General features: G+C 37.3%; 2 protein-coding genes across 2 annotated transcripts in view; one reads left to right on the forward strand and one right to left on the reverse strand.

Moving 5' to 3' along the window:
• Window positions 1–6,612, forward strand: part of AOPEP (aminopeptidase O (putative)) — a 183,878-nt gene extending 177,266 nt beyond the window's left edge. The window contains exons 15-16 of the mRNA XM_015820752.1: window positions 2,924–3,067; window positions 6,083–6,612. Of these exons, the coding sequence (XP_015676238.1) occupies window positions 2,924–3,067; window positions 6,083–6,100 (162 nt within the window). The 3' untranslated portion in view covers window positions 6,101–6,612. The remainder of the gene's footprint in view (window positions 1–2,923; window positions 3,068–6,082) is intronic.
• A 2,611-nt stretch (window positions 6,613–9,223) lies between these two features.
• The window catches only part of FANCC (FA complementation group C), a 29,472-nt gene continuing 25,675 nt past the window's right edge, over window positions 9,224–13,020 (reverse strand). Inside the window, exons 8-9 of the mRNA XM_015820753.1 lie at window positions 11,917–12,117; window positions 9,224–10,561 (exon numbers count right to left, since the gene is read on the reverse strand). Coding sequence (XP_015676239.1) covers window positions 10,418–10,561; window positions 11,917–12,117 — 345 coding nt within the window. The 3' untranslated portion in view covers window positions 9,224–10,417. The remainder of the gene's footprint in view (window positions 10,562–11,916; window positions 12,118–13,020) is intronic.

The following is a 13,020-nucleotide window of genomic DNA, read 5'->3' on the forward strand; positions in this document are numbered from 1 at the left end:
CCCATGTTGCATTGTTAGCATGCCTGGTTAATATTGAGAATCTAGTGGTAAAATGGAAGGAGTTTTTTTTTCTGAGGGGGGGTGTCTTTTTTAAAAAAAACTTAAGGAGTTAATTTAAATGTCACAGCCACATTTTAATGAGTGTTTAAATAATTTTCCTATTTTTTTTCCTCTCTTACTAAAGGTTCGACATCGATGGTGTGAGCTGATTATTAAACAAAAGTATGTGGCAGGATATGCTGATGTTGAGAAATTCCTCAAGGAAGATCAGGTCAGTGTTGTTTAGGCACCCTTGTTGTATACACAACACAGATACATTGGAAATGATACTTCAAAGGTGGAACCAATATAAATTCTGCTTTTTGTTCAGATTTGTGCTAAAATTTGACTAAAAGTTCTTTACTGTGGCCTTCACATCGCGTAGTAGGTGCTTCATCAAAATTGGATCTGTTGCTCTGGAGGGGGAGATGTCTAACCTCAGAGTGGAAATTTAGCTTCTGAAAGCTCCTTTTTAGCACGTTGAATTTTCTTCAGCTTTTATTCTGTCACCGGTGCCCATTGTCAGATATTAATATTAATTTATACAGGAAAATACAAATTAAAACAATGGCATCAGCACTTCCGATATTATATACTCTTCAAATAATTAGACCACTTACAGGATTGTCAGAGGTATTCAACAGTTGCTATAAGCTGCTATACAGTATCTTTGAGTACTCACCACATGTATTAAAGTGCAAGATAAACAGTTGTGGATTTTTAAAAATGTGTTTGTGAAGATTATTGCTTTTCCCCCCCTGCTTTTTGCTGAGAAAGTCTATCTATAGCTGTTTTTTTTTATGAATCTTCTGAGAAAAAAAGTATGCAAACTCTGGAATGATACCATTTGAAATCAAGCCAGTGTCTTTTTGTTCCTGTCTGGAAAGATTACTTACTTCTTCAAAAGTCTGAACCAAATGCCAATATGGCCAGTTAATATTTAAGATAACAGAATTTCCAATGTAGACTAAACTCGGGTGTTTGAGCTATGGAAAATGGTGGTGAAATAATCAAATCAGATTTGGAATTTTTAGTGATGGATTTCACAATTCATTTTGGCAGTAAGTGACAGATTCTTAAAAGCCCAGCATAGTGATGATAATGTCCATTCAATTTAAATCCTGTATGCTGGTTTATTTCTACTTTAATGCAGAGTTCCCCTCCATGAGAGAAGTTTGCATGGTTTAGTAATAAATGCATAACAGAAAGGAGATACATTTTAGATTCTCTCATTTTTCTTTCTTCTTCTTTCTTCCTATTTGTAACATAACAAAAATAGCAAAATAATAGATTTTGCTAATACGTATCTTCGGTTTCAGAAACCACTGTGCACCTGATTTAAAGTGAAGCTAAGCTTCTATGGTATTGAAAACAATACAAACAAAGCTCTTCTTCTTATTGTGCAAAGGGAAGCATATTATTTCAAGCACAAAGAGAACAAAATGAATTTTCAACAATGGTGTAGGTTGTCTATGTGTACAAAGTTGTCACACAATCCCAGGTTTTTAAAAGTCTATCCCTGCTATGGAAAATGAAAGGCAAATTACACTGGAAAGAATATTCCCCACCTAAGCTATCTCCCCTGAGAAAGTTTTCTCCCTGATAACCATCCCCTTTCATTTGGAGAAGATTTGCAAGAGTTCTATTAGAGTTCAAGTTGGTAGAAAATATGTTGATATCCTGGTTTCATGTGTAGTTCTGAAGGTTGTAAGTAGTAGACTATTATTCATTAATCTGTCATAATTATTAAGTACTGTGATGGTTGAGTTTTGTAACTATCCATTGCTTTTTGTCTCCAAAACTGTTTTAGTCTATGTTTGGATATTTTACTTTCTTTTCTCCAATTCCTCATTTTCTTAGGATCCGGTTCAAAATAATGTAGAACTTGTGGCTCTTGTGTAGTTTTTAAAATCAGTTATGGGGAGGGAGGAAAAAGGTGAGTCTACACTTGTGTGGGAGAGATGATTAGGATTTTTCTTCCTATCACCACTGGCACTGAGGAAGATATGTGGACACATCCCCCCCCCAAGTACTTTGGCTGCAAATGTACCAATGAGAAAAAAGTGAACCAATGAGTACCAATGAGAAAAAAGTGAACAAAATTTGTGTCTTTCTTCTATTGTCTAATCTGATGTTTTTCAACTTTGGAAGTTGTCTTTCTTTAAAATGTGTGAGGTTTTCTCAATGGTTCAGATATCAGAATCATCTCTATTCAGTATGGATGAAAAAAGTCCACCCAGTATTTCAGGGAGCCCTAAATTAGTTGAACGCTATCACAATTAAATCTTGCCGAAAACTGTAAAATTAACTGGTCATAATTGACTTAAATTCCCATCCTTTCACCAGGATGAAATTGCCTCTTGCATTGAGGTCAATTCATTTTTGTTTCATGTCTATTTGATATATTGCATTTGCTCCCTTCAATATCAAGTTATACCTTTTAATAAATGTTGTGTCTCTAAACTTTTTCAAGGAATTATTCCATCAATTAAGATTTCATCCATAAATGATATATGGGGATTTTCATGAAATATTATTGAATATCCTGTTGCCTTACCACGCAGTTATACTTCTGAAATGCTGTGATACTTTGGAATAGTTTGGAACTTTGACATACAAAATAAATGGATGTTCATAGAACATTTAGGTCATATTCAAGGTGAAAGTAAATTTCCATTGTTCAAGCAGAAACTCACTTGTTCACTTGGGTTTTCCTTAGAGAGAATTACATTTCAGTTTTGCTTGGGTTTAAGAAGAAATGACTGGTTGCATTACACTAAATTCTTACAGGTAATTTTAATAGAAAAAATTACAACGGTCTTAACATTATTTGAAAACATTACAAAATTATATATGCTGTAGGATGACTTTCTTCCTCTTACAGGCAATGGGTGTCTACCTCTATGGAGAATTAATGTTGAATGAGGATGCAAAACAACAAGAAATTGCCTATAAAACGTTTGCTACAATTCGTGACCAGATGGATACATCCTCAGCTAAAGTTGTGGCAGAAATGTTATCTGACAAGGTGATTTCCTGTCCTCCCCCCCAGATAATTTAGTTGGGCACTTTCAAAGCACAGCAGCTGTACCACAAAGGCTTATAAATGAATGAAAAGATTAATATTATCAAATTATTGTATCAATAATTTAACCTTGAATAGGTAAAAAGACTTTTGATGTAATTCTTGAAGAAAAAAATTCCTTAAATTATCCTTATTTTATCAGTGAGCAAATGTTTAATTTTTTCCCTGAATTGACCAATCTTTTCAAGAAAAAAGATAATTCCAACTACCTATGTATCTGTTAAGTATTTGTAAGAGGTTGCAACAACAGTTCATATGGAACTTATGTAAGATTATATGAAAAGCTTCTTATGGACTGGGGTGATTTACAAAACGTTTAGTTCTTTACTCAATCTTTGTTAGAGAGCTCAGTCAACTACAAAACCTTCTGAAATACATACATAGACCTGTTTGAATTTTACAATATGCCAACTTTTTACTCCATCCTTTTTAATTTCCTAAAACGTGAAGTGTAATGGTTCCAATGCCAGTTTTAAGGGGTATGAACATCTTAGAAAAAAGACTTAGCCTTGATTGAATATCATACTTTGTACATCGAAAACCAGTTCCAAATGCTTAACAGATATATAATGAATAACTTTAATAGTCGTAAGGCGAATTTAGTTATAAAATACTTTCCTCATCTGTTTAGGCGTTTTGGAATGTAATTTTATAATGCAGATATGGAGTAATTAATTGGAGTACTTGAAGCATCCCCTCCAGACCTGCATTCTGTAGGGGCAAATTGGGGATCTCTCAGGTATGAAAGTTTAATATATATAAAATGGAATTTCCAGGATTATGAAATTGCTTCCATAAATCTTCTTTAGGAGACATATGGCATCAATTCTGTGACCTGTTTTGTAAACCTGTAACTCTTAAACATCTTATTCCATGTACTGTAGAATGAAAGGAACTGACATAATATCTTGCAGTTTAATACTTTGGAAGCTTTTGTTGTTGTTGTTGTTCTTTAAAGGGATAGGAGTGTTTTAAATCAGGGGTCCCCCAACCTCTGAGCCAGGGCCCACTACCAGGCTGTGGCTATTTGCAACTGGGCTGTGCGAGCAGCAGACCGGTGCACAAGCGTGTGCACCTCAACTTGCGCAAGCGGGCCGGTGCATACGCACATGTACAGCTCAACTTGCTTAAGTCAAGCTGTGCATGCATGCATGTGTGCCAGTCCACCACTTGCACAAGTTGAGGTGTGCACATGTCCCCAGACCACCGCTTGCATGGCCCAGTTCCCCTCTCTCCCCCCCCCGGCCAGGCCAAGTTGAAGAGATTGGGGACCGCTGTTTTAAATGGTTCATTGTGTGCTTAAGTGAGCCATCATATTACTCTAGAATAATTTCACAATCTTCATTAAAGATGGTTAATTTACTTGTACACCATTCTAATTGTTTCTAGAGCTGATCTGTAGCACTACTGTATTCTAACATGTGAATGAAATAAATGTGAAAGTTGTTTTTAAATCTCCAGTTCTCGGATAAAATTCTTATTACAGCTGACAGTTTGTACAGATTCCATTCCTGTTTTGGTTGTTTGGGTTCCTGGCATGCTGATTTGTGATTTAAGATTAAAATCACATTGCCAGGGATTACCACATAACTATAACATTACCTTCTGTGGCTTAATTCATGATGGTCTCCCTCAGCTTCTTGGAACCTGCTACCCTCCTCTTAAGATACACAGAGAAGCTATTGAAGAACGTCAACTACTTTTTAACTATATTCCGATGGAGACCTCTCTAGTGAGGTGCAGAGCTTAGCTGATTGGTGAACAGTGATTGATTTCCTCTTTGTTCACAGTGGCTAAGTTCTGCACCTGAAGAGAAGTTGAGATCCAAGCCTTTCCTAAAATTTCCGAGCCTGATTGCTCCTGCAACGATTGTATCATAGCAAGTATTTTCACAGAATGCGGATTATAAACAATGAAGATGCTACCCAATCCCTGTGTGCTTCTGTCTATCAAGAATGAAAAAAGCTCCTTATGGGGGGATCCAGGTTTAGTTACAGTAGAGAAGTAACCAACTGCTTTAAAAAGTTTGTTATATTTTGTTTTCTTAGCACTTAAGATACTAATGTGGTGTATCAGCCCACCCCGTAGCATTTTATATATTTGCCTTTAAAATAAACTTAGCATTTAAGCATTCAGGTTGCAAGTTGTAATAAACTGGACAAATTGCTATTGTTTCTAATAAATGCTCTTTTCTTTTTGTTGGTATGGGAGCTGCCCCATGCAGCAGTTGCTGTTCCAGGCTGTTGATGGACCCGTCCTCCGGTGCCTACTGAGCTGATATCAGTTCTGATTTTATATACTGGCTCAGTTCAGCAGGAACAGGAGTCGAGCCCTAAAGCAAAAACCAAAACAAAACCCCCACAAATATTTTCCGAGTACACAGATGTCGGTGAAAACTAATGTTTATTTCAAAGCTAGCACAGACTGATATTTTGATGGGAAGCACAAATCTTTATGTGGGTTACCCAGCCACAATCCTGCAGAAAACACAACGATTAAGTATTTGTAGGTTGCGTAAAGGAATTCTTAATTTAAGCAACAAACACAATGAGTAATCTCTTGAATGCTTTATTCTTCCAATGTTTTCAGAAAGAATAGTTACGAACTTTCTTGTTGTTGTGTCTAGGATATATATTTGAAGAAAACAACTGTGATAATTGCATAGTTAGAAGTTCCTTACACCATTCTGGTGTGATTTTTCCCTCTCCTGCCTTCTCAAATTGCACAGAAGCTGACAGGAAACCTGATAGTCACAGAACATCAAATTACCAATGCTGCAATTCTTTCCCACTGTCTGCATTCAAGAAAAATTAGAGTGGCAGAGAAGCCATCTGAAGAAGTGGGGTTGTAAAGAATAGCCATCCCATTTATTACTCTTTGCATGCATTCTTTTTTTTTAAAAAAAAGTATTGCTTCGCTGTGATAGAATAATAAGTTTTACCACTGTTTCCCTTACAGGAAAGGCAGAGACTTTAACTGTATTTGTTACCAAATGCTGGTGGTATTAGAATTTCTTTGATTCTGGACATCAAAGGGAGGAGTATGTTGCTGCTAAAACAATCAGCTGAAAAACATTTTATGCAGAGTACGTCTTTTTGTAGAAGGTGACAGAAACCAGGAAGAACAAATCCTTCATCTCCCTCATAGTAAAATACAATTATGAATGTGGATCCAAGGCCAAAAAGAGAAAAGAAATATTCAAAGAGCTAAACCCTTCAGTCAAGAGAATATTATGTGTAATTTAAATTGAACTTAATGTGTTTTGCTTAATTAAAGTGAGGATTACTGTGATTTTGTTATTAAGGCCCTCGGTCACACTACAATATAGGCATAGTATTAAGTAGTATCAATGAAGTATTGCTCTCCTATGCCCAATGCTGACTACCAGTTTCATTCAAAGCAATATGATACAACCTCAATAATCTGTGAATTTGTATCACTCCCTTCTTTGTAAAACATATTTTGTAAATAAACTGATTTTATAAACATTTTGATAGGTTTTTTTTTCCTTGAGACATATCTCTGTGTGTATACATGCGCTGTTTTCAAATGTCAGTGGATGTACTAATGAGTTAAAAATCTGCAGCCATGCCCTTGTTAGCTAAGAGGGGAGACACACACTTACTCATGCGTGTATCCAGTCAGAGTAACTCTATTTACCCCTTTTTGCCTTTCAAACAAAGTAATGTTTCTAAATTTTAATAAGCTGAATTAAACTGCCGGCAGTCCTGGATTCAGCTCTGCAGACATCTGGAGCCTGCATGGCCTCTTACTGAGCTACAGCAATGGCTCTTACTGTAGACCTTTTGATGTATTCAAGAAAGGATCCGAATGATTCTTTGAAAGAAGTTGTGCTCTATTTCACAGGCTTTTGCGAAGGATAATGAAGGAAAAGCAACTCATCATTTTGTTATGCCATTGTGAAAGATAACAGGGGCTGAGTAAGGGAATTCAGAAAGTAAAACACTACAAAGGGAACAATTGCCTTGTGATTTAAACTGTATTAATGTGATTGTTTTGTCAAATGTAAAACACTACATAACTCCATAAAGGCTGTGGATAGCATATACTGTTATTATTAACAAACCCATGAAGTACAAATAAGAACAATCCACATCCAGAAGAAATATTTGGCTTTTGTAAAATGTCAATTTTACATTCAGGTTCTCTTAAATGTGCATCCACTTCCATCACAGATCTCCCATGTAAAAAGAGACCTCTGTTGACTTGTTTGGATATTGCTAATTAATCCCCTTTAATGCCAAAGACATCAGACGTGCATTCAGTAGCGTTAAGTACAAAGTAACAATTCTTTGATGATCACAAGATCAGTTAATATACCTTTAAGTTTAGAAAAGATTAACTGAATGCCAATGACATCTCCTTCCTTTTGTTTGGTATTTTAATTCCATTACGTGCCATGTTTTGAGTTCTGAATAAGAATTCAAGTTGGCTTCTGTTTGATATAAAAATAAGACTATGTAACCTGCTATATAATCTGAAGAATACATAAAGTATTAAACAACAGATAGTCTTTAGTGCTTTTGAATATGGACCTGTGTATCCAACCTAATGCATGAAAATGTGTGACAATGCCCACATTCTTAATCCAAATGCAGGAACATATAAAAGTGCAGACGTTAAGTTTTACTCTCGTTCTTCTCATGCTGTGGTAATGATTTTATTTCTGTAGTGTTCTTCCTCCCAAAAGGAGCCCGAGGCAGTCTGATGGATGGATTATGGAGCTGGTGTCAACTTCTAGAATCACCTATATAGATTTTCCCAATGACAATCTGTCCCTAATCTGGAGCCTCAGGTTTTCCAACAGATGTACTCATTGCCACTGTAACTCAGTCCATCCACTTTGCTGCTGGTTGTTTTTTTCTTCTCTCTCTCCCCCCCCCTTTTCCAGTATTAAAGCATACTCCAAAGAGCTAGGTCTTCATGTATCCAAAGTAGGCTAATATGAGTCTGGCCATTATTTTTCATTAGCCAATTAAAGAGAAATATGATTAATAATGAGAGGCTAAATGTGGAAAAGCCAAACCTTTAGCAGTTTCTAAAGCGATTTTTTTCTCAATATTTTATTATTGCTTAAAACAAAATGATAGTCTAGGGAGAAATCAACTACTGAAGGATTGCCGCTTGCCAATTGAAAGTTGGTTAGGTTGCTTGTGGGTTGGCAGGATGGCAACGGGGATGCAAGACTTCAGTCACAGTTGTGGTGTCTGTAGAACGTTGGCCATTAAAAGGGCCTAGTCAGTTTGAGTATACTTAAGCCCTTTAGAAAGAAGCTCAAGGGCTTTTAACACCTTTTATAGACTCAGACAGTCGGTTGAAGGAATACAGCCAGAAAAAGCAAGGGAAACTCTTCTGGCATTTGGTATTAAATGGACCACCCCTGTGCAAATTCCCAGAATCAATGTTAAGATATCATTTAAATTGCAACTATGAACATGCCTTTAAAAAGGGGAGGAGGAGTGGGTGTCAAATTTTCAAGCATTAGGCAGCTTGATAGGAAACAGCACTATATGTATATGTGGTTCTGCATTAGGAGTAACTGAGGTACCTCCTAACAGGCTGTTTTTCTAACTTTCCATAAAACGGTAATCCAAAAATGCACCTTGGGTCCGTTAGTGATCCAGGAAAGTGTCACAAGTATTGTTGCAAGAAACAGTATTTTCTAAAATGGAAGGGGAAAAAAAAAGACTGTTATAATCACTACGTTGAAATGAATGATCTCCTTTAGATTTAGAAGATGATGTTGGAATATGCTACAAGTAGTCCTTGACTTAACAACCACATTTGCAGTTGGAGTCTTGGCTGCTAGGCAATGTGGTTGTTTAACTGAGTGACACCCAATTATACAAACTTTTTCCCCCATGGTTGTAAAGTGAATCAGATGGCCATTAAGCAAATCTGGTTTCCCCTATTGACTTTTGTTTGCCTGAAGCCAGCTGGGAAGATTGCAGATGGCAATCATGTGACCCTGGGATACTACAACTGTTGTTAAATACATGCTGGTTGCCAAGTGCCTGAATTTTAAACACATGACCGTGGGGACGGGGCAACAATCGTTCAGCTCAAAGGATCATTCCTAAGCTGCTTTTTCCAGTGCCATCTTAATTTTGAATGGTTGAGGATTAACTGTAGAATGCTGAACACATGCAGTTCTACAACAGTCACATAATTTATTTTCAGGAGTGGGAGGAGCAGATCCTAATTTGGCAAACATATTACATAGTTTAAGGGGCAGAAAAAGCCCTGTATTTCCTATAGTAGTGTGAAAAATTAATTTTTCTTAGGTTTAAATGGCTAGTTGCCAGAATAGAAAACATTAAGGTTTTATATAAATTAGAGATCCAGAACATCATACTTCAAAAACACCAATTACATAGTGCAGGGGTCAGAATAGCCTGTTTGTGGGTACATTTTTTCTCCTGCTTGTTTTTGGAACTCATCCTATCCCTCAAAAAGCATGCTGGCGTAAGAATTCCATTATTCCTATGTAGGAGGAGATTTAAATTAGAAGCCTTAAAGGAAACTTCTAAAAATCCAAAATGCATAGTTTACAGGAAGTATGTTCTTCTTGTGCATTATAAAAAAATGTGAGAGATTTCCAAACAAGTCTTCTATTTATGAGATTGAGATTCTTAAGTTGCAAATTGGGAGACATCCTTGTTAAGTACAAACTTTTAATAGCAGCTTGTTAGTTCTGCTATGAAAGGAGGATTTTTTTTTAAAAAAAAATCAATTTTTAAAATTGCACAAATCTTTCCTTGGCAGTGTTCCATGTCTGCAGCTCAGGAAAGGTCTATGGTCCATGTAGCCCCAGGAAAGGAAAATACGTTTGCTGACTAATGCCACTTTAACAAAATATGATATTTGCTTCCTGTTGAAGAAAACAAGTTAGAAGAAACACAAGTAGGTGTTTGGTCACTGATCTAATGGAAACATTTAGTTCAAAAGGAATCACTAATAATCATGTGCTTGTAATGGGGCTTAGATGCCACAAAGTGGTATAGCAGAAATAAGATGTTTGATCGGATTGTAAATGATGGCATCGATAAAGCATGCCACTATTTTAAACATTTTCTCAAAGCAAAAAGAACAGCTTTATAATGCACTTCTGAGTAACTTTGAACAAGATATTTCTGCAAATGCAGAAAAACTACATGAACGTCATTATTATACAGTTTGTAAATAACAGTTTTATCTTCCAATCTCTTTCAGAAAATGCCCATTGGAAAACAGCTACTTTCTCTCCTTCTATTCCATAATTCTGAATAAATACTAAGCACCACATCGAAATTCCTGGAGCAGATCATTTGCTAGCTTTACAGAGCATTGATATTTCACTCCAAGTTGGCTAGCTGTATTTGAGATACGGGTAAGAAGTCCAGTTACTTCTGGGATTTCACCACCTCCAGCTAGAATCTGAAAGAAGTTGAGGGGAAAAATAAAAATAAATTTAAAATTAGAATATTACCTTATGGCACAGGCAAACATTTTTCTGCTCTCTAGCATGCTAGATAGTTCACAGATATTCACAGACCAAAAGACAAAGCAAAAAATTCTAAAAGCTCATTCCTTAAGAAAAGAGGTATATTAGTGAGTATATTAGTGCAGGGCTTTTCAACCAGTGGTACGGGTACCACCTGTGGTACATTGGCACCTGGCAGGTGGTACGCGACCATCCTAGAAAAGTAGCGGGGGAGGGGAATGAGCTGAACTGGTGGCAGCACAGCACAAGCCTGAGCGAGAGATGGCTGGAGCTGCAGGGCTGTCAGGGCTCAGCAGAAGCGCCAGGATCAGTGCTTTGGGGCTGTCATGGCTCAGTGGAAGCGCCAGGATCAGCACCAGGCTCCAGCTGGAGCTCGGCGCTGATCCTGGTGCTTCTGCTGAGCCCAGAAGAAGCGCCAATCAGCTGGAATGTTGCAGCATCTCCAGGGTCTTATGATTTACATTCAGATGCTTGGCAACTGATTCATATTTATGACGGTAACAGTGTCCCAGGGTCATGTGAAGTGACCGAAGCCTGCTGCAATCACCCAGCAGATGGGAGGAATAAAAACCAAACACCCCCCACCCCACCCCCACCGCCAATCCTCAACAGAAATGCTCACAACCATGAAAACCTCGGACAGAAGGAAGAGCACCGCCGGGTGGGCAGGCAGGTGTCTTGCTCGGCTGGGGGGCACTTTTTTCAGTGCCATTGTAACTTTGAACAGTCACTAAGTGAACTGTTGTCAGTCGAGGACTACCTTTACTTCATCCCTTTTTTGGGGGGTCATCAAGTTTTTGACACCTTGCTAGGCGACTGGTGGTACTCGGATATTGCCATATCCTAAAAGTGGTACAATGGGTGAAAAGGTTGAAAAGCCCTGTATTAGTGAGTATATTAGTGATTTCTGAAGAAGTGTTTGTTACTGCTCTGCCCACCGTGGAGGGAACCAAAATTACTCCGCAAAGAGGATCTTCTGCTAAATATTTTCAAGAGCTGAGCAGCAGCAAAACATGCCTAAGCACAGGACCTTTTTAAATTAAACCCAATGAAGGTTGAAAAAAAAACATGAGTGTTGTCCCTATAGTCAAAAACAGTTAATCGTTTAAAATTACTAGATCAAATTACAATTCCCATTTCTGATCTATGATTACTATCTTGAGTGATGGGAGGTATAGCCAAACACATCAACGAAGTACCGTGTGGAAAAATTGAAACATATAAATGACTAAGTTTTTTCAGTATGGGAATTGTAATATTCTGCTATTAGGTGGGGGGAAAAACTTACGTATGTAATCAATTCCCTGGCTACGGTGTGTCCATTAGGAGTAAATAGCACAAAGCTGATAATCAGATGTATAACAATATGTTTAGCTGCAGAATGATTTACACTGGTTTTGCTGCTGAATAAAGTTTGTAGGTCTGCAACAGAAATGGTTGGCATCCTTGAGAGGCTTGTCAGATAGTCACATACAGATCTAGCTTCTACCTGTTGACAACAATTGGAAGGAATCAAGGGTTAGCTGAAGAATAAAAGGCATATTCATTTTATGAGATTTGCAGAAAAGTACAGACTGGATTCGTAAGCTGATAACGGGAAGTAATGAGAGTGGAGAAGGGAAGGAGACTATGGGCCAGAAGAGGAAAGATACAAAAGATTTTTTTAATTGTCTCTTTAGCCTTGAAAAACTAAAGCACTGCAGGCCGTGATCCAGAATTTGACGTGTGTGTGTGTGTGTATGTGTATGTGTGTGGTAATAAAAGGAAGTGGCAAAATCCACAGAGCAGAATGAAGGTAGATTGTTATATTGTGGGGAAAAGAACAGAAGGTTCTTTGAGGGCTCACCATAATACTACAACTACAAATCAAACTCCATGCAATTTGACCTCTTCTGATAAAAAATTCTGATAGGAATTCAAGCGTTTGGCTTCCTCCTACTATTGTTGTCAAAAGTTTCCCTCCCCTCCTTTTCATCTCTTCAAGCAGCCAGAACAAACAGTTTCTGGAGCCAAAATGGAAGCAGAATTTGAAGGTCTGTGCATTAAAGGAAATTATTGGCCAGATAGAACTTAAAATATTTACTACATAAAAGCCATGTCAGGGATGGAAAAGAAATTAAAAAGCAATATGCCTTTAATTTTAAGCAAGTGATTTCCTTATTCACTTCTATTTACATATATATATATATAAACTATATTAAAACAGTGAAAAACACACGAGCACCAGGGAATGTGGTAAAAAATTTTGGTTTAATGTTAAAATTACTAAAACTACTAATAAAACCAATTAAAACGCCTAGCTTTCGTCAGCTATCTGCTGACGTCCTCAGGGCTCAAAATGTCAGTCCATGGGAGTTGCTTTTATAACTTGACTAGCGTGTGCGCACGGCTT

Source organism: Protobothrops mucrosquamatus, unplaced genomic scaffold (assembly GCF_001527695.2).
Source record: "Protobothrops mucrosquamatus isolate PMUCROS unplaced genomic scaffold, P.Mucros_1.0 scaffold1175, whole genome shotgun sequence".
Lineage (NCBI taxonomy): Eukaryota > Metazoa > Chordata > Lepidosauria > Squamata > Viperidae > Protobothrops > Protobothrops mucrosquamatus.